Source organism: Rhineura floridana, chromosome 2 (genome assembly GCF_030035675.1).
Source record: "Rhineura floridana isolate rRhiFlo1 chromosome 2, rRhiFlo1.hap2, whole genome shotgun sequence".
Lineage (NCBI taxonomy): Eukaryota > Metazoa > Chordata > Lepidosauria > Squamata > Rhineuridae > Rhineura > Rhineura floridana.
In genome coordinates this window covers 207,586,263-207,607,105 of record NC_084481.1, presented here as the reverse complement: position 1 = coordinate 207,607,105, position 20,843 = coordinate 207,586,263, and the positions used below count along the sequence as shown (strand labels likewise).

The following is a 20,843-nucleotide window of genomic DNA, read 5'->3' as shown; positions in this document are numbered from 1 at the left end:
ATCAACAGTTAGCACCTGGACAGCAGACTGAGCAGGCACACAGATCACCTAATAACCATTTTTCCATCAAGGTGAGATAGACTCCTAGCATATTCACTGAAATTAATGAACGTAAGTTAGGGTAGATACATACTGTTGTGCTGGTTCCAGTACTTCTCCATTTCTGTTATATGAAAACTGGGGCACACAACGCTAATCAAACTCTGCCGCTTTTTATTCTAAAATCTGGTTAGATCAGCTCGAGTGCATTTTTTTTTTAATTCAAACAGATTTTGCAACTGATTGGTAGATCAACCCATTGCTGCTTTAGGTGTGGCCAATGGAAATGCTTTGCTGTAGGCTCATGCAGAGACAGTGATTGGCACAACACTTTGCTGTGGGCGGGCATGAAAGGTTTGAAGTCAGCAGTGAGGAAGAGAGGTGTGTCCAGCAGAGGGCAGAGTCACTTCAAAATGCAGCCAGAAAAACCATTGTCATCACTACCAATTTTGTGAGGCTGTGTTAGGGCTTCAATCTGCTGCCTGCATGACACAGTTTGGGCCCATGCCACTGTCCCCATGCACTCACACTGCAGCTCCTATAATGCCAGAAATGCTAACCAGCTCTGAGAACAATGGGGGGGATGGGCAAGCTGTGCAATGAAACACTGTAAAGGCCAGGACACATGTCAGTGACATCATCAGCACACAACAGGGCCTAACAGAGGAAATTTGACCCTATAATAATAAACAAGATATATGAAAAGAATAATCCACTGCATCTTGACTGTTCATAAACTAGAATGTTTGCCCCATCCCCAGGGATGAATTATGCAAAACAGTGCTGATCTTCGAATAACAGGTGTCCAAGAAGGAACAGAAAACCAAACCAATTCTGAGTGAAATAGCTGTTTCTGATCTGTTTGTATCAACTAATCTTATGATATAAATATTTCTCTTGCTTTCTATCTCTGGAATTCTCCTGGCACTTCCTGCTTCATGGCTGAAGTCCCCGAATGCATAATTTTGGAAGATAACTGCAGTGAAGCATCTAGTATCTGCAATTTGCCAGAATCTATCATTCTGTAAAATCATCAGTGGAGTGAGATGTTCTGGAGGATTTTACAGAATTGGCGGCAGTGGGGGGGGGAGCCAGAGATTTAATAAGTTGTTAGGGTATTTAGTAGACACATACTTCACTTAAACACACACTGAAAGCTGAATGTCTTCATTTTATTTTTAATGAGGACAAGGGAAGGACAAGGACAAAGAACTTAATTATAAAAACTGCACATCTTGTAGCAGACCAGCCTGACTCAGTCAAGGATGAGGAGCCTATTGCTCTCCAGATGTTGTTGGACTCCAGCTGGCATGGCCAATGGCCAGGGATATTGGGAGTTGTAATTCAGCAATCTCTGGAGGGTCACCAGTTCCTCATCCTTGCTGTAGGGCATCATCATGCTTTACTTCAACATCCCAATGGTTGTAAGTGAGGGGGAGAAGTGAGGTGCAGGGTGCCCAGCATGGTGTGGGTATAGCACCAGGAGTGTTGGATTGGCTCTGCAGCCATGCCTGCACCATGCTGAGCTCCCCATGCCTCGCCCTTCCCCGTCTCAGAAAGTGTCAGTGAACCTTGGTGTCCAGAAGCCAGGTATGCAGTGCCACTCTGCCTTCATTGACCCACCAACCACTACTGCTTGTATTCATGCATTTACAGTGTAGTGTTGATATAATGTATTAAGTAGTATTCTCCACAGAATACTCCACGTCACTGGGACAATGGAATCCACTCCAGGGTTTAGTCTGAACTTTCAAGGAACTGTCCAAGGTGCTTTTTTGGACAGCTCCTTGAAAGTTCAGACTAAAACCCAGAGCAGATTCCACTGCCCCACTGACATGGAGCTACCAGCCACCATTGATTCCCCGCTTTAGTTATAATAAAAATTGACCACAATGAATGTATATACCCATACTTTCATTGTTGCTTCGCGTAAAGCATTAAAGTAAAATTTTATGCCTGACAAACAACTCTCTTGCTCAGGGCTCCAAAAACCCTAGGGCCACCACTGAAGTGGCTGAGTCAGAACAGCATGCACATTGTCAGTTTAGATAAAAGTGGAATACTGTGTACCTATAATCACATAAGAAAAAGAAAAACTCTATCAACAGTATTATAGTCTTGCTGCTGACTTGGTGTTCAGCCCGGCTCCTTTTCTGCAGTGTAAGATTTTACACCAACAATTCAACACAGTAAGCAGAAACAGCCACTGGTTAGTCTATGGGACAAGGGCCACAGAAGAGAAAGAAAGAGACATACTTACCAGTGTCCCATGTGCTGATATTATGGGGAGCACTAGATTGGTGCTCCAACTGCCTCTTCATTAGCTGGTTCATGGTGAGAGCTCCCAGAGAACCCCTTTTCATTTGTCGGAACTGAGCTACAAGTCAGAAATTAAAGAGGGAGATTTCATATTAGGGCTAGAGGAGATTTTTGTTTGGTACAAATTTCTTGCAAGCACATTTTTTGAGCAACCAAAAAGATGACTGTACACAAGGGCCCTGTTCACACGTTACAGTCAACGAGTGTACAGTCTGTGTACCTGGGTACAGAAGTAGTCGGGCTGTACACTCGTACAGTTATTCACATGTAATAGTCAACGAGTGTACAGTCTGTGTACCTGGGTACACAAGTAGCTGGGCTGTACACTCATACAGTTATTCACATGTAACATTCAACGAGTGTACAGTCTGTTATATACACATTTGCTGCCAGGGAAAGAAAATGGCTTCAATGACACTTTTTAAATGCACCATTGAAGCAATTCCCTTTTACTGGCAACAAGGCAAGGCATGCTGGGTCTGTTATACTTCCTGAAACTGTTTCCTGTCAAGGGGTACATTCAATAGAAAGAGTTTTGGCAGAAACAGGAATGTAGTTTTACTCTTTTCATTTTTCCTGCAGATTCTTAAGTTTTTAAAATCAAAACCCCAAGTTTTAAAAAGAAAATACTCACCTGTAACTATCATAATTATAGTTATTAAAATATTGCATTTTTCATTGCCTGTTATTAGAGTATGGATGGGTTTTGATGTAGGCTTTCATGCAACAATCCTATACATGTCTATACAGTCCTATAGAGATCAATAGGACTTACTCATAGATAAATCTATGAAAGTGCAGACCTAAATTTATTGAATATTTATATATGAAAATATTTTGAGGGGGCTGCAACATAAACAAGCTGCTTAAAAGAGTATAAACTGAAACTATTCTTCCAACATGGTACACCTGATTCTTTCTTGAGGATATCATGCGTTTTAATACACAAAACTACACTCAAAATATATATGTGGGGGAAATTCTTTATCAGTTGGGCTTTCCAGCCTACTGCTCCCATTGTAACATACTCTGTCACCTGGAAAGCCTTTCCTGGTATTTGGGAAACAGGAAAGCTCTGGGCTGTGGTTTTTATGGTTTTTCAGTAGAAATGTTTGTAGCTCAGTATCAAAGTGATCATCCGTATCTCTTTTTATGATCTATGTCAGTGGTTCCCAACCTTTATGAGTACGGGACCCCCTTTATAAGCTCAAAACATTTTGTGACCTCCCTCCAGGAAGGCAGCTTGGCTGCCAGGAAGGAAGGGGGAAAGCAGCCTTTGCTTGCAGCCTTGCTTCTTTTTGCTTCACTAAAAGCCCTCTCATTCTGAGTAAGGGCATCAGCAGCAGTGGTAGTGTGAGGAGATGGCAGTCAGTGGTAGTAATTCCCTCTTCTTTCTGGTAGCTTCACCCTCAGCCTCCTTTGGTGTCTGCCATGTATTTTATACCTTTGGTGCGCCTGAAAGATGCTCTAGCACTTCAGCAAAAGTCCTCCCCTCTCATTTGGAGCAAGGAGGTGGCAGTGGCAGTGGGGAGCAGACAGTGTCCAGGGAGTGAAGACTTTTTAAAAAAATAAATAATTAATTTCTTTACTGTTTGCAGCCCCCTCTGGATTACTTCGCGGCTCCCAGGTTGGGAACCGCTGATCTGTGTCATAATATTTAGCTTTTGGACAGCACTTTAAATGCAGGGTGGGCAGAAAGTAGATCAAAATGTATTGGTGTATCTCAGGATGACTCACAGAAGATCAGTGAAGATTTCAGACTCCTGTTTCACAATGAAAACAAGAAAATGACCACCCCACCATTATACTGCTGAAATGAAGAAAGTGCGGGGGTAATCAGAGTGGATTTTTGTGTGGAAATACTGTGAGCTCAGTTCAATTTTGGAACTCCAAACAAATTCCTGGGCTAAGAATTATTTAACTAAGTGCATATATTTTGTGGCTTGCTCTGGTTGGTGGATCTTGGGTTTTTGTAATAATAATAATAAAATCAATGCAAAAAACCTGAAGTCTAACCATCCTGATCTAGAGTATTAGATCCTGATCTAGTCTAACCATGAAGTCTAACCATCCTAACCATAGAGTATTTGCCACCCTGGGCTCCTGCTGGGAGGAAGGGCAGGATATAAATCAAATAATAAACAAACAAACAAAACATTACAACCCTACAAGGCAGGTTTGTGTTACCATAAAACCATGTGATGCAGCTACTTCTGACAGCAGTTTCTAATGGAGGCAGCCATTATCATGTGTTTGACCATCAGGTGTGTCTAATTTTGATGCATGACACTTGACATAGAAAGTAAGAGCTGCACAGAGATGAGCAAATCCACAATTTTTCTCTTCTCAATTTCTGGATACACAGTAGAAAGGTGACATTGCTTTTTTGAAAATGCCTTCTTTGGCAATGTTTTGAAGAGTCTTACCTCTGCTACTGTAGTTTCATTCTTGCAAGCACTCTTTTGAACCATGCTACAACAACCCTGCAAGGTAGGTCTGTGCCCATACAAATGATTTAGTGCAGGGATGGCCAGAAGATAGACTGTAATCTATTGGTAGATCCCTGGGAGATTTGTAGTCAATTGGCAAGCGCTTCTGGTTTCCAGTTGTTTAACAATAACAACAAAAGGGCACACATCCGTTTGGAAATTTGACAACTGAAATTAAGAATACTTGTGTAAAGTAGGAATAGATCTATGTGTGGAAAGACTGTGAGCTCATCTCAGGTCTGATAACCCTGTGCTCAGCAGCTTCGCAGAGACACCATGTTCTTTCATACTAGACGTATGTCTTGTGCAGCTGGCTGCAGCTGGTGGTTCTTGAGGTTTTAGCAAAACACAGGGTGGATCCCAGACTCTGCAATAGCAGTGCTCTCTTAGTAATGGCACCATTGCCACTCACTGAATGGGGCAAGGTGCCTGCAAGTTCAGAGCTGGTGACACCACCATCCTGCAGCAGGTGGGCACACACCTGCAAGCTTGTGCTGCATTCCACCAAAGTACCCCCAACTTTGCCATCTCTGTGCCACTGCCATTCTCTCCCCCCCCCATGTATCACTACTGACCTATGTCATCAAATTATTGGAAGAGTCTTGGCCATATTCCTCTTTCTTGACCTTTAGGAGGAAATAGAAAGCACACAACAGAACTTACCTTACCATTGATTCCAATAGGTTTTAAAAGACCAAGGAAGAGAAGTATAGTGGGCAATTTATATTGGATTTATAGATGTACTGTAGTGTACAAGTTCTGCAAAGGCCAGTGAGGTGTAGCAATAAGAGTACTGGGCTAGGGCCTGGGAGACCTGGATTCAAACCCTCATTCAGCCATGAAACGTACTGGGTTTTTGGGCTAGTCACCTTCTCAACCTAAACTACCTCATAGGGCTATTCTGAGGTGCTGTGTGTACGTATGCCACACTGAGCTCTTTGCAAGAAAGTTGAGATGTCAAGGAAATAAGGCATTAAATAAGATTAAGGCTACAATCCTTTGCACAATTACTTGAGAAATTATATATATAATTTCTGAGCAATGTGTTACCTAGCCATTAAGTTATTTTATTATTGCAGCTGTGATAGCAGCTTTTATTCATTACCTGAACAGGGGGGTTGGAGCGAGTTTTGGAATCTATTTGTGGCACTATCCTGAAAAGCAGGTGTACTAGTAACAAGCAACAATAAGAGTCACATAATGACACATTGAACATTTAACAGACATTATAAATTTTATAATATTTATTGATAAATCACCTAGTATTTAAAGGAAAGGACTGAATTTAGAAGTTAAAGGCTGTAATTCTATATTCACATTCACTTCAGGTGTAAGCCCTATTAAACTCAGTGGGACTCACTTCTGGGTAAACATGGGTAGGACTGGACTGGACTGTGAGCAGACACAGAGACAAACTCCCCTCCCTTTCTCTGCCCCGCCCCCCACTGTTTCTTTTAAGAGGTTGGAATCCAAATGCTTCTTACCTGGGAGTAAGTCCCACCAAACTTGGAATTTACTTTAGAGTAAGCATGGGGTTAGGATTGTACTAGGAATGTAATCAAACTTAATTTTGTAAAAATTAACAATGTAAGTCCTTGCCTAGCTCTAGCTTCTCTGACAGAACACTTGCTTTTTTTAGGCAATCTTAACTTCAGTTACCTGTGAGTAAGCCCCATTGAACTAAGTGAGACTTACTTTTGAGTAATGTTTTTAGAATGATATTGTGAGCCCTCAGAATCTCTGCCCTTTTCTCTCTTCACTAGTTTTCTGATTACTGCTTCCTTCTGCCCTTCTCTCAAGACAGCAGTTTTCACTCGCCTGAGCCCACAAGAGGCTTAAACTCCATTTAAGTTTGTAAAACAAATTTATTTTTTAAACCTAGCTCTAGCCTCCTGACAAGTCTCTCACATTTTTAGTCACTCCATTTACCTGGGAGTAAGCCCCACTGAACTCAGTGGGATTTACTTCTGAGTAGACCTTTTTAAAATTCAAATGTGAATTCTCCAAAGCTTTCCCTCTCCCCCATTTTTTCCCTTCCTTTCCTCAAACTCAATCACTGCTAGCATACAGAAGCATTGCACTCAATGGGACTTACTTCTGAGTAGACTTTTTAAAAATTGCAGTGAGTCCTTCAAAGCTCTCTCCCCCCCCCCCGTTTTTTGCCTCTTCCCCTCCTCCATTTCTTGCCTCTTTCCTTCCCTCAAGCTCTTTCGTTGCTTCAGGCTGGTCTCCCTTTCCTCTTCCTTGCACTTGCCTCCGTTTTAGTTTTATTCTTCTTTCCCTCTGTGGCTCCAGCAACTGACGTTTTTCTTCAGCCCATTTCTGATTGGCTGTTGCTGCTGCTGCTGCTGCTGCTGGTACAAGGCTCAGGCTGTCCCCAGGGAGAAAAACTGATTGCTCACGATCAGCAAAACGGGGACAGCATGCAGGGAGAATCACCACGTGAGCAGAAGATGGTTTTTTTCAAGGTACCTGTACACGTGGTGATTCTCCCTGCATGCTGTCCCCGTTTTGCTGATCGTGAGCAATCAGTTTTTCTCTTTCTCACGAGCTGCTGTACCCAGGTACAGGGGGCTTGTACCTGGGTACAGAGTAATGTGTGAATACCCCTAAGGACATCACCAAATGGTCAATATAGGAATCAAATTGATTATATAATTGGTAGCAGAAGATGGAGAAGTTCCATACTCTCTGCGAAAACAAGACCAAGAGCAGACTGCGGTACAGATCATGAATTGGTCGTATCGAAAATCAGAGTAAAGCTAAAGACCAACAAAGCAATCATAATGCCAAAATACAATTTAAATAACATCTCAGAAGAACATAAAGATCAAATGAGGTATAGGTTTGAAGCTTTAAACTTAGTTGACAGAGAACCAGAAGAACTATGGGAGGAAGTCAGAGACATTATCAGGGAAGAATGCAAAAAGACAATACCTCTAGTTAAAAAGAGAGAAAGACCTCAATGGATGACTGAAGAAACTCTTAAAATGGTTAAAGAGAGAAGGAAAGCAAAAGCAAAAGGAGATAGAAACACGGTCAGAACCCTAAATGCAACAATACAGCGACTAGTAGGTAGGGACAAAGAGAACTATTACTATAGTTAGTGTATAGAAATAGAAGAGGACAACAAAGAGGGAAGAACAAGAGCCCTATTCCAAAGGATTAGAGAAATGAAAGGGAAATTTAAACCAAGAGTAGGGATGTTGAATAATCAACAGGGGAACACACTGACTGACCGAGATGAAATAAAAGAAAGATGTAACTAATACACTGACGAACTCTATAAAAGAGATGCAAGGATGACAGATTCATTCACAGAATGAAGAACCAGAAATTTTAGAATGTGAGGTGAAAGCTGCTCTTAAATACTTGGAAGAAACACATCACCAGGAATAGATGGCATACCAATAGACTTGCTACAATTACTGAGACTGAATCTGTCCAAATTTTCACAAAAATTTGTCAACAAATATGGAAAACTAAACAATGACCCACAGACTGGAAGTGTTCAATAAATAAACCTAAATTTTTTGTATGCTATTGAATCCCTCTCACAAAATGCTGACAGTCTAGAGAAGACCATAAATTGCAAGTTCAAATGTAAATATTATTCCAAGGGGTTGCAGTTTTTACAACCTCCCTTTTTTTTCATCTCAACTGCAGGGAATCCAACCTTCAGTACATGGATACAAAATGCTACTCAAATTTGGAAGGATTTGGCTTGTGGATGCCACCAGTACGCTGATGACACGCAGCTCTATTTCTCCTTTTCATCTTCTACAGGTGAGTCTGTGGATGTGCTGAACCATTGCCTGACCGCGATAATGGACTGGATGAGAGCTAATAAACTGAGACTCAATCCAGACAAGACTGAGACACTGTTGGTGAGTGCCTTCCCTGTACAGATGGTGGATGTTTACCCTGTTCTAGATGGGGTTACACTCCCCTTGAAGGAACAGGTTCGTAGTCTGGGGGTGCTTCTCGATCCTTCCCTGTCTCTTGAGGCGCAAGTGGCCTCGGTGGCAAGGAATGCGTTCTACCATCTTCGGTTGGTAGCCCAGCTACGCCCCTATCTGGACAGGGATGACCTCGCCTCAGTTGTTCATGCTCTGGTAACTTCTAGGCTGGATTACTGTAATGCGCTCTACGTAGGGCTGCCCTCGAAGACAGTTCAGAAACTTCAGCTAGTGCAAAATGCAGCAGCCAGACTGCTGATAAGGACCAGCCGGTCAGCACATATAACACCTGTTCTGGCTCATTTGCACTGGCTACCTATCTGTTTCCGAGCTAGATTCAAGGTGCTGGTTATGACCTATAAAGCCTTACACGGCGTGGGACCGCAATATCTTGTGGAACGCCTCTCCCACTATGAACCTACCCGGTCACTTCGCTCAGCAACTAAGGCCCTCCTCCGGGTACCAACTCATCAGGAAGCCCGGAGGACAGTTACTCGATCTAGGGCCTTTTCTGTAGTGGCCCCCGAATTGTGGAATAGCCTCCCCGAAGAAATACGCCTGGCGCCTATGCTGATATCTTTTCAGTGCCAGGTTAAGACCTGGCTATGCTCCCAGGCATTTTAATGTGTTTAACTTTTATATTTTTGTTGTTCCTTGTTTGTGTTTATTATGTTTGGTTGATTTTATTATGATATTTTGTATTTTAATCTTTTTGTACACCGCCCAGAGAGCTATTCGCTATGGGCGGTTTAAAAATGAAAAAAATAAAAAAAAAATAAAGCCAACATATGCACCAGTCTTCATATCTTCAATGGCATCTGCTGGTGAATGTCACAATGAAATCATTTGAAAAACATTTCAATGTAAAGTGTTGCCCTCTGATGTATTTATATTCTGGAGCACTTTCAAAATGCTAGCTTGATCCAGTGACAACACAATTATATAGCCCAACTGAGCTGCTGGAATAAATGCAAATTCAATTCCACTTGATATAGGATTCTTTGCTTTTTTTAAAAAAAGAAGACAGAAGACTTTCACATCCAGTTTGGTAGAACATAATTTCTATTTTCTCCAGTGCAATGATTTAAAATAAAACATTTTATCAGTTTATCAGACACAGGATTTCCCAATGAAAGGACAGCAATTAAAATTTCAGAGCAGACAATATTGCTTGGGGTGTCAATGACTTAAAAACATAGGAAATTGGCTGTTTTGAACTCACTCCTTGGCTTTTATAATGGAAATTAAAGCCTCTCCCAGGCGTATTGTGCCTTATCAGAGGATTGGTTTCAATTCTGAGAAAGAATTACTTATCTGATTTCTCAAGGACAGCTTTGGCTTTTAATATTGGGGGGGGGACTCCTGAAATGATTCTCTAGAGTTTGAGGCACAGGTCAGCCAGTAAAGAACAGTATGCAGGTTTCTGATTATATGACTTCTGTGACGTCCTTCCCCAGCACCACCAGTGAAGCTCTCACTTGTGGCTATCAGAAGACAGGAACGTCAGGTTTTCTTCTTACTCTTTTCAGCTCTAGCACAGATTCAACAAATTCCACCGCTAGGCAGCACTACCAGTCACTTTCTGTAACCCAAACTCCCAGAGACTTTGCCTAAGTCTCTCTATAGCTTGTTACTTTGTGACTGTGTGCCTATGCTGTTCCCAACCCCCTTGTATCTTTATATTTAAAGCATACAACTCTGGGTTGCTCTGGATACGCGACTTGTTACCTCTGCCACCATTAGATACAGTTTCTGTTCAGCCTTGGTAATTACCTTGCCCTCCCTTCTGGTCTGTATATTCCCCCAGCCAAGGATCAGGCCTTTGGTAAACCAAATAAGTATTTATTAAATATCAGAAATAACAAGATTACTTAAGGAATGTTTCACAAGCGTATGGTTTCATCTATATTCTGTTAGGTACTTGACTTTTTACTAATTGCCTCAGAACTCCGACTCACTCTCAAACACCGCCTCTCAACCTCCAACCTCCCTCTCAACCTCTCAAAGACACCACCTCAACCACAACCTCCACCCCTCAATTCACCACCTCCTAGATTCAACTGTCATTCTTCCATTTATACTCCCAGCCATTCAAACACTCAGCCAATCATCCAGCATTCTACTGCTCATGTACTCCCCCCTCCTCTTTCACTCTATTTACCATATATCTTCTATATAAACAGCACTTACCATATTTACAATATAAGCATGAACATCACAACTTCTCTCACAGAATATTTTATGTATGTATTCTCTTTCCACTATCAATGCTTTTTAAACATAATCTGTTATTCTCTTTCCACAGTGAATCTATTTTTAATGGCTACACATGGCCCTGAAAACTTGAACATTTATGGCAGAGGTGGAGAAGTAGATCCAGTTGGCTGGATCCTTATCTCTTCCCCCCCTCCGCAAGCCAGATTTGACAGATGTGCTAGGCTGCACACCTGTCAATCAGCCTGAGATCACAATGATATCAAGTGACCTTTTTTCCATGCATGGATGACCAGCTGATTGTCAGTGCTTGCAAAGCAGCATGCACAGGACTTTGCAAATCCTGGTGATCAGCTGATTGTCAGCACTTGCAAAGCCTGGGCACAAGGCTTTGCACAGGACCTTGCAGATAGAAACCCCCTTTCAGCCCAGCTGCATCTTTACCTGCAGCACACTTGATATCATATATGTATCAATTTATTACAATCAATAGACAAAACTTAAGATAAAAGATACTATTTATCTGTAACATCTGAATCGGGAGAGGCTGTGCAAGCCCTGGACCAGTGCCTGAACTCAGTGGTAGGTTGGATGAGGGCCAATAAACTGAGCCTGAATCCTAGTAAGATGGAGGCAGTGTGGGTTGGTGGTTCCCGAGTTCAGATAATTGGTCAGTTGCCTGTTTTGGATGGGGTCGTACTCCCTCTGAAACAGCAGGTTTGTAGTCTAGGGGTGCTCCTGGATGCATCTTTGTCACTAGAGTCCCAAGATCCGTTCTGCACAACATAGGAAGTGGACCTTCAGTGCTGCAACACCTACCCTTTGGAATTCCCTCCTCTTAAATATTAGACAGGCACCATATCTTTTTGGCACTTATGGAACACCTTCCCCTTTCAACAAGCCTTTCAAGTTGAGACCTTATCCCAGTCTGCGTCTGCATTGGAATTGCTTTTCAATATGTTTTTAAAGCTGTTTTTTAAATGTTTTTAAATATGTTTTGTTTTAATATATTTTTTACGATGTGTGGTTTTAATATGTTTTGAGGTCTTTTGTTTTTAAGATGTTTTAGAATGTTTTTAGTGTTTTTGTTTGTCGCCCTGGGATTCTTCTGGGAGGAAGGGCAGGATATAAATTTAATACATAAATAAAATAAAAGCATACAATAACCAGAATCTCAGAACAAAACAGGTTCAAAAGTGTGACATAATTATATAGAATTACAGTAATCTTGGGTTGGTCCTTCTAGTTTCAGATAGTGAGTTGTTTTCTATCAGTAGCCATGAGAACAAGAGATGTAGCCACTATCAGTGAAACTTTTTGGATCTTATCTTCCATCAGATATTTAACATAAAATTGAACTGACATTCCTGGTAATTTGGTCAGCAAAGGGCCTATCATATGCTGCTGAACTCTAGAACAGAAATTGCAAAACATGTTCTATAAATTCCACAAAATATGTTCTACAGATTCCACACAAGGGAGGGCTAGGGTCTCTTCTCAATCATCCCAGAGTGCAGGACACAGAATAATGGGCCCAAGTTACAGGAAGCCAAATTTCAACTGAACATCAGGAAAAACATCCTAACTGTTATAGTACAACAGTGGAACCAATTACAGCAGGGCCCCGCTTACCGGTGCTTCACTTCCCGGTGTTCCCCTAATGCGGCGGCTTTCATTCCCCGTTTTAAAGCCAATTTTGCGGTTTTGCGGCATTTTCATGTCATTTTCACACGACGTGCCCCATTATACTCAATGGGGTTCCGCTTTACAGCGATTTCCACTTTACGGTGGGGGTCCAGAATGGAACCTGCCGTATAAGCGGGGCCCGCCTGTACCTAGGGAGGTGGCGGGCTCCAAAGCATTCAAGCGGGAGCTGGACAACCACCTGTCCGGTATGCTTTAAGCTGGATTCCTGCATTGAGCAGGGGGCTGGACTTGATGGCCTTATAGGCCTCTTCCATTATTGTATGATTCTATACCTCCTGATTATAACAGGGACACACCCTTGAGGGTCATATGTGACATCAGGTGTAAGGAAGTTGCAGGCCAACTGGGGAGACCTGAAAGGTCTAAATAACATTGCAGGCTGGAGGGTCCCCGTCGCTGTCATAGCTTTTCTGCTCCTAGGTATCTAGTTCTAGTTGTTCAGGATCAGGTGCTTCAACACTATATACAGTCATAGCAATATCCTGATGTATGCAAACAGATACAGGAAGCTTAGAAGATGGAAAAAATATTTCTGTGACTTGGCTCATTTTTTACTGGATCAGTGAAATTGCCACTTTCCTGTGGATGTCTCATTTCACTCTGATATGGTGTGCATGACCAAATCACATGGAGGGGAAGCATGGGGTTGCTCCCCAAGGTAGCATCCCCTTCCTAATCCTGCCATAAGTGTGAAGGGGAGGCTGACACTGGATGCATCTGTGCCTTCAGACCATCTGAAACTGTGCTGGGAAGAATCATGGCTGATGATAGACAGCCAGGCTTCAAGAGCTTTAGTGTTAATTCTAATTCATTTAAAGTATTTCTAACTGGCCTTTCTGCCTAACAGCAGGCCTCCAAAGCAGCTGACAACAGGAAAACTAATACATAAGGAAATGTGCTTATTATTAAAGCGAGTGCAACTGGCAAAGGCTTTGGGAGGACAATGGTGTAAAATAAGGATGGGGAACCTGTGGCCCTCCAGATGGTGTTGGACTCCAACTCCAATTATCATCCCCAGCCAGCAGGGCCAAATGTCAGGGATGATGGGCAATATAGTCCAGCAATTTCTGAAGGGCCACAAGTTCCTCAGCAAAATGTCCACCCCTTAGACATTAGATGTTACATTACTATAAACTAGGGATGGAGGAGAAATTTGGGGGGCATTTCTAAATCAAAATGTGAATTGAAATGCAGCTGTCTTGTGCACTTCTACAAGTTGTAATGCAGTTTTCCAACCCAAAAATGTGTACACAAATGGGTAGATTGGGGAAATGTGTATGTAAAAATGCATGTATTTCTAAAAGTAATATACAGCAATACATTATATTAGGGGAAATTGCTTGCAAAAATGTATATATTGGGAGAAGCATACACAAAAATGCTGAAGAATTATTATGAGGACTTTGTAAAAATAAATCACAGATTGACGTGGAAATGTGGCAAAAGAAACTGAAATTGACAGATTTCTCCATCCCTCTCCAAACCTTACTATTACAGACTGCCAACACCACTCTGATACTCATGCAGTTAATTAATCGGACTGTACACAATGCTCATAAACACTCAGTCAAGCATAAATTAGGAGCTATACCAGATGGCAAAACATACTAAGGAGCCCACAAGTGTAGTAACCAAGTTCCTCTCCTGAAAGTCAGGGGAAAGCTTACTTGAAATGGAAGAGTGGCTACTCATCTCTGGTACACCTGCTTCAAGTGTTGGAGCAGAAGATGATTCCCTTGGCATTTCTAGGGTTGAAAGTACTTTAGCCGAAGCATCTGCAAAGACAAAATGCTTGAACTCAGATTGCCTTTTTTTACTTTTGAAAAATCAGGGAGCACTTGTTCATCAGCTTCCCTTTCTCAGTCTAATTTTTTCCACTTCTCATTCGGCCACCTGGAACCCCAAGTGGTGGTTTGGAACAAACAAAGAATGAGAAGAATGGCATTCCACCACCACCCTCCCAACCACTTTGAAATTAGATTTGGGCATAAGCCTGCTGGAAAATATCCTGGAGTACACCCTTTTACTTTCTCCCCTGTAAGAGAGCAATTGCCATTCATACTAAGAGAACAATAGCAATCTTAGAAGCATTGCATTCTGCACAGAAACTGCGTTCCCACTCCTTCACTGACAGAGATCCCCAAAGGGGGTGCAATAGAGGGGTGCAAATTGCACCTCTTTGGGGATTTCTGAAATATTCAAGCCATTTTTCCATTTCCCTCTCCCAGTATTATCCTGTCCATGAGTTGGGATCTGTTGAGGAAATCCTGTTGGTTGCACCACCATTTATTTACTTACTTATATATTTGTATGCTGCTATTTCATTAAAAACATCAAAGTGGTTTACAAGAAGTTAAAAGAACAACCACCATACAATAAAAACATCAAAAAGAGATCTAGACATTAAGAGAGATCCAATTGGTCAGAAATAGTCAGGCGATGGTCTGAAGGTACATGAGGCCAGCACCCTGCTACAGCTAAGCAGGGTCAGGTCTGGTCAGTGCCTGGATGGGAGACAGCCTGGGAACCATATGTCAGCCGCCTTGGGTTTCTATCATGACAAGAAAGGCGGGGTATAAATAAATAAATAAATAAAATTCAGAACATGGCCTTCTCAGCAGTGGCAATCCAGTTTTAAAATACTCTCCCCTTTGAAAGCAGACAGGTAACCTCACTGGGCAGATTCTGATGGCAGCTAAAAACTTTGGGGTGAGGCAGGGAGTCAGGTGTTTGAGGAACAGCATTTATTGATTGATTGTATTATCAATACACAGTCCCTTTATACAACATTTCTAAATCAAGATATTTTAATGCCTAAACTGTTCTGGATGACAGATTCATTCATGAAGGAACCGTATGATGAACCAGAAATTTAAGAATGTGAGGTGAAAGCTGCTCTTAAAATACTTGGAAGAAATAAATCACCAGGAACAGATGGCATCCAAGAGAGTTGCTACAAGCTACTGTGACTGAATTTGTCCAAATTTTGACAAAAATCTGTCAACAAATATGGAAAACTAAACAATGGCCCACAGACTGGAACCGTTCAATATACATCCCTATTCCAAAGAAAGGGGATCCCAGAGAATGCAGTAATTATCAAACTATTGCCTTAATATCCCATGCAAGTAAAGTAATGCTCAAGATTCTACAACAAAGCCTCTTACCATATATGGAGCGAGAAAGGCCAAATGTCCAAGCTGGATTTAGAAAGGGAAGAGGCACCGAGACTTCCGGGAAGGGTGACTTCGCTTGTGCCTGCTTTTGAGACGGGCTCCCGCCTCAAAAGAAGCTTATTCAGATATAAATCAGTCAGAACATTTTTTTTTTGACTGATGAAATTTCTCCTGGGCAGGGAGAAACGTAGAGATCAACCTCAAAAGCCTGTTTTTGTTGGGAGGACTGGATTTCATTAATTTATGAGAAAAGGTCCAGCCAGCAATGCCGGATGGACTTCCGAACAAGCTCTATCTGATTAATGCGATACGTTTATCTTTTCTTCAAAGAGAAAACGGACTAACAGGCAAGCACCCTTCTTTCTATTATTTTTTTTACTTGGTTTAAATTGTTGCAGCAAAAAGAGATTTGTCAAATGAATCAGCTTTAAAGAACTTCTGGGTGAGCTATAACTCTTCTCTGTTATTCACGAAATTAACAGCTTATCTCTGTTTCTATTGCAAAAAGCTGTCCTGGAAGTGCATTCTAAAGATATAAACAGAAGAGGAATTTCTATTCCGAGGAACATTATATTGTCTGGGACTATTTTCTTTTTGGTCTATTTTATTTTGACGAATCTGCTTCTTCACGACGCCACTAACTGTTTTGATGCTGGGAACTAAATTTGTTTTGTATTCTTGAACATAGAGAGATAAGGCAGGCTGCTCTGTTTATACTGTGATGTCATCAAGCCTGGAATATTAACCCAATTGTTGCTGAAATAAGAAGTGGTTCTTCTTTATTTTTGTTTTGTTTTGTTTTCGTGGTTTTAAAAATGGCAATCAAGAAAGTGGCTGAGAATCTGGAAGTAATTATGTTTCAGAAAATAATGGATGAGATTGAGATAACGAAACAAACCCTGCGACAGGGCAGTAAGGAGCTGAAAATTGAACTGAGCAAAATGACGCAGGAGCTTAAAGAAATAGGGGATCCTGTGAGAGAGGAGAATGAGATCAGAGATGAGAAAAGAAAACATAAAGGGAAGATACAAGCCCTGGAGATTGGAACAAATGTGGAATTGGAAAAAGATCTGAAGTTTATGGATGTTAGAAATAAAATCTACTGTTTGGAATTTAACGTTATCTCTGAAAAAATTAATGAAGATATTAGAGATAAAGTTATCAATGGCTTGGATAATCTTCTGGACTGGAATGACGTGATGGAGCTTGATATAGAGAAAATCTATGGAATTAACTGCAGCCATGTGACAATGGAAAAACTCTCAAGAGATGAGCCAGTGCATTTTGTAAAAAAGAAGAACAGAGATATGACTTTACAACAATATTTCAGCAACTTATTCAGAATTGATGGCAAGAAAATATTTGGGATAGAGGAAATTCCCATCAGACTCTTATTATATGACTATGGCTATGACAGCAAGATTATTATGGAATACTGACAATGGAAGATTGGACACTGAAATTACTGGACTTAACAGGACTATTGAAGATGGAAGATGGAATTAATAGGGATAATGGAATAATGGCTATTGAAATTATTGGACCTAACAGATTTTGATGAGATGGATTAATCGATATGTTTATTTGGACTATGGTTGTGACAATAAGATTATTATTATTATTAACGAGATGGATTAATCGACATGTTTATTTGGAGAAAAATTGATAGATATATTTCTTAAAGAATTGAAACCTCTCTTTGACTTTTTGTGGAAAGAATAAAGTAATGTTTATGAGATTTGATGATTAATTAAGATAACTACTGGAGGAAAGTGATTTTATAATATAATTTAAGAGACAGGATTGTTATATATTGTAGACCTATAACTGATTTGATCTGCGACAAATGGGAAGTCAACATTTTATTTTTTGTTTAATCATTTTTGTTTTGTTTTGGTTTTTGTCTTTGAATGTTTTATGATTTTGTTTTGTATGTTTTATGAAAGTTTGAATAAAAATTATTGTAAAAAAAAAAAAAAGAAAGGGAAGAGGCACCAGAGATCATATTGCAAACATACGTTGGATAATGGAACGGACCAAGGAATTTCAGAAGGAAATCACCCTGTGCTTTATAGATTACAGCAAAGCCTTTGATTGTGTAGATCATGAAAAACTATGGAATGCTTTAAAAGAAATGGGGGTGCCACTGCATCTGATTGTCCTGATGCGCAACCTATACTCTGGAAAAGAGGCTACTGTAAGGACAGAATATGGAGAAACTGATTGGTTCCCAATCGGAAAGGGTGTGAAACAGGGGTGTATTTTATCACCCTATTTATTTAAACTATACGCAGAACATCTCATATGGAAACCGGGATTGGACCAAGATGAAGGAGGTGTGAAAATTGGAGGGAGAAATATCAATAATTTAAGATATGCAGATGATATCATACTACTAGCAGAAAACAGTAATGATTTGAAAAGAATGCTGATGGAGGTTAGAAGAAAGCACAAAAGCAGGACTACACCTGAACATTAAAAAGATTAAAGTAATGACAACAGAAGATTTATGTAACTTTAAAGTTGACAATGAGGACATTGAATTTGTCAAGGATCAATACCTCAGCACAGCCATTAACCAAAATGGAAACAATAGTCAAGAAATCAGAAGAAGGCTAGAACTGGGGAGGGCAGCTATGAAAGAACTAGAAAAGGTCCTCAAATGCAAAGATGTATCACTGAACACTAAAGTCAGGATCATTCAGACCATGGTATTCCTGATCTCTATGTATGGATGTGAAAGTTGGACAAAGATAAGAGAAAAATCAACTCATTTGAAATGTGATGTTGGAGGAGAGCTTTGTGCATACCATGGACTGCAAAAAAGACAAATAATTGGGTGTTAGAACAAATTAAACCAGAACTATCACTAGAAGCTAAAATGATGAAACTGAGGTTATCATACTTTGGACACTTAATGAGAAGACTTATGCCGCCCAACTAGATCAGCCACTCAAGGCCTTCTCGCAATCCCGCCAACCATAACAGCTAGGTTGGTGGGTACTAGGGAGAGAGCCTTTTCTGTGGTGGCCCCCACTCTCTGGAACTCCCTCCCATGTGACCTTCGACATGCTCCTTCCCTAGAGGTATTCCGCAAGGCCCTGAAGACGTGGCTTTTCCAACAGGCCTTTGAGGTCCTTGGGAAGGGTAAATCTTTATGATTTATGATTTTACCATCTATCATATGCTGCTAATATAAGTGCTTTTATATGTATTGATGACTGTCCAGTATTTTTATCTATTGTTATTAATTATGACTGCATTTGATATCGTTGTATTGTTGTATTTGATATTGTTGTATTGTTGTATTTTATCTCATTTTAATGTACGTTGCCTAGAGTGGCTAATTGCCAGATAGGCGACAAACAAATTAAATATTATTATTATTATTATTATTCACTAGAAAAGACAATAATGCTGGGAAAAACAGAAGGGAGTAGGAAAAAAATGGACTGCCTTCAAGTCAATCCAGACTTATGGCTACCCTATGAATAGGGTTTTCATGGTAAGCGGTCTTCAGAGGGGGTTTACCATTGCCTCCCTCTGAGTCTAGTCCTCCCCAGCTGGCTAGGGCCTGCTCATCTTGCCACAGCTGCACAAGCCAGCCCCTTCCTTACAAACAAGAGATGGATTGATTCCATAAAGGAAGCCACAGACCTGAACTTACAAGATCTGAACAGGGTGGTCCATGACAGATGCTCTTGGAGATCACTGATTCATAGGGTTGCCATAAATCATAATCGACTTGAAGGCACATAACAACAACAAAACTGTTCTGTACTGTGGTTGTTTTTTCTTTATTGTTGACTTGATTTAACCTACCCTGAGACCATGTGTTGAAATACGGGATGTAAAATTCCCTAACCAACTAAATAAATACAACATACACCTCCCATCATAATAATGAGTATTTTGTTACTATGCCTATATGCAAAAAGGCCAGTTGACTGGGGGCACATGGCACACAAGCATGCACATTATAATGTTCTCGACATTCTGTCATAGTTTCCCTGTTTTGTCACACTTCAGTGTGACCAGGAAACAGAACTGAGGGCAGGGCTATTCGGAGGAACAGGGCAGAGCTACTCAGAGGGGAATTGGCTTTATTCTCAATGGTTAGGGATGCTGAGGACAGGTTACACTTCCATGCCATTACCTTCTTTCATACAAGCCAATCGTTGCCTCCCATGTCTATGAAAAAAGTTGCATGTTCCTTATGGGAAAACTGTCAAGTGAGAGCAAAAGCCACTGAGGGTCAAACTAGACATGAACATCCATAAGAAAAGCCTGCTGGATCAGGCCAATAACCCATCTAATCCAGCATCCTGTGGTCACAGTAGCCAGTCCAATGCCTATGAGAAGCCCCCAAGCAGGACATGACATCTGTAGCTCTTATACAGCTGTTTAAAAAACCAGATAGGGACCATGTAGTGGGAAAGGGGCTGCCACTTTAGGCGATGCCACAGTCCCAACTGGGATTGGAATACACACTTGTATGCATCTACCATAGATTCCAATGGGAGCTTTTTTCCTATTGTGAATAGCAGGTATGGAGGGGTCCATTTCCAACTGGGATCATGGTGGAGGCAGAAAGATAAAGCTCCATGCCATTGTACCAATCCAGCCCCCCACCCCTGGGCCCTACATGGACTATTTTTATTTTATTTTTTAAAACAGAGATGCAAGGCCAAACAACATGACAAACATCATGTCTAATTCAGCCCAGAGTCCTTATTCACTAGAACGTGCAAAGTGGTTTTTTGCACAGATAGTTGCCCTGCGTCTGTGTTAGAATTGCTTTTAATAGGTTTTCTTTAATATTATGTTTTTAACCCATTTTAACCCTTTTTTAAAAAAAGATGTTTTTAAAGCTTTTTTAAAAAAATGTTTTTAATGTTGTTTTCTTTTAATGTATTTTAATGTCTTTTTATGATGTTTTA

General features: G+C 40.8%; 1 protein-coding gene across 14 annotated transcripts in view; it reads right to left on the bottom strand.

The window, feature by feature from the left end:
• Positions 1–20,843, bottom strand: part of UNC79 (unc-79 homolog, NALCN channel complex subunit) — a 219,281-nt gene that overhangs the window by 66,673 nt on the left and 131,765 nt on the right. For all 14 annotated transcript variants that reach the window (XM_061612016.1, XM_061612022.1, XM_061612013.1 and 11 more), the window contains 2 exons: positions 14,395–14,502; positions 2,300–2,416 (listed from right to left, as the gene is read on the bottom strand). In XM_061612016.1, coding sequence (XP_061468000.1) covers positions 2,300–2,416; positions 14,395–14,502 — 225 coding nt within the window. The remainder of the gene's footprint in view (positions 1–2,299; positions 2,417–14,394; positions 14,503–20,843) is intronic.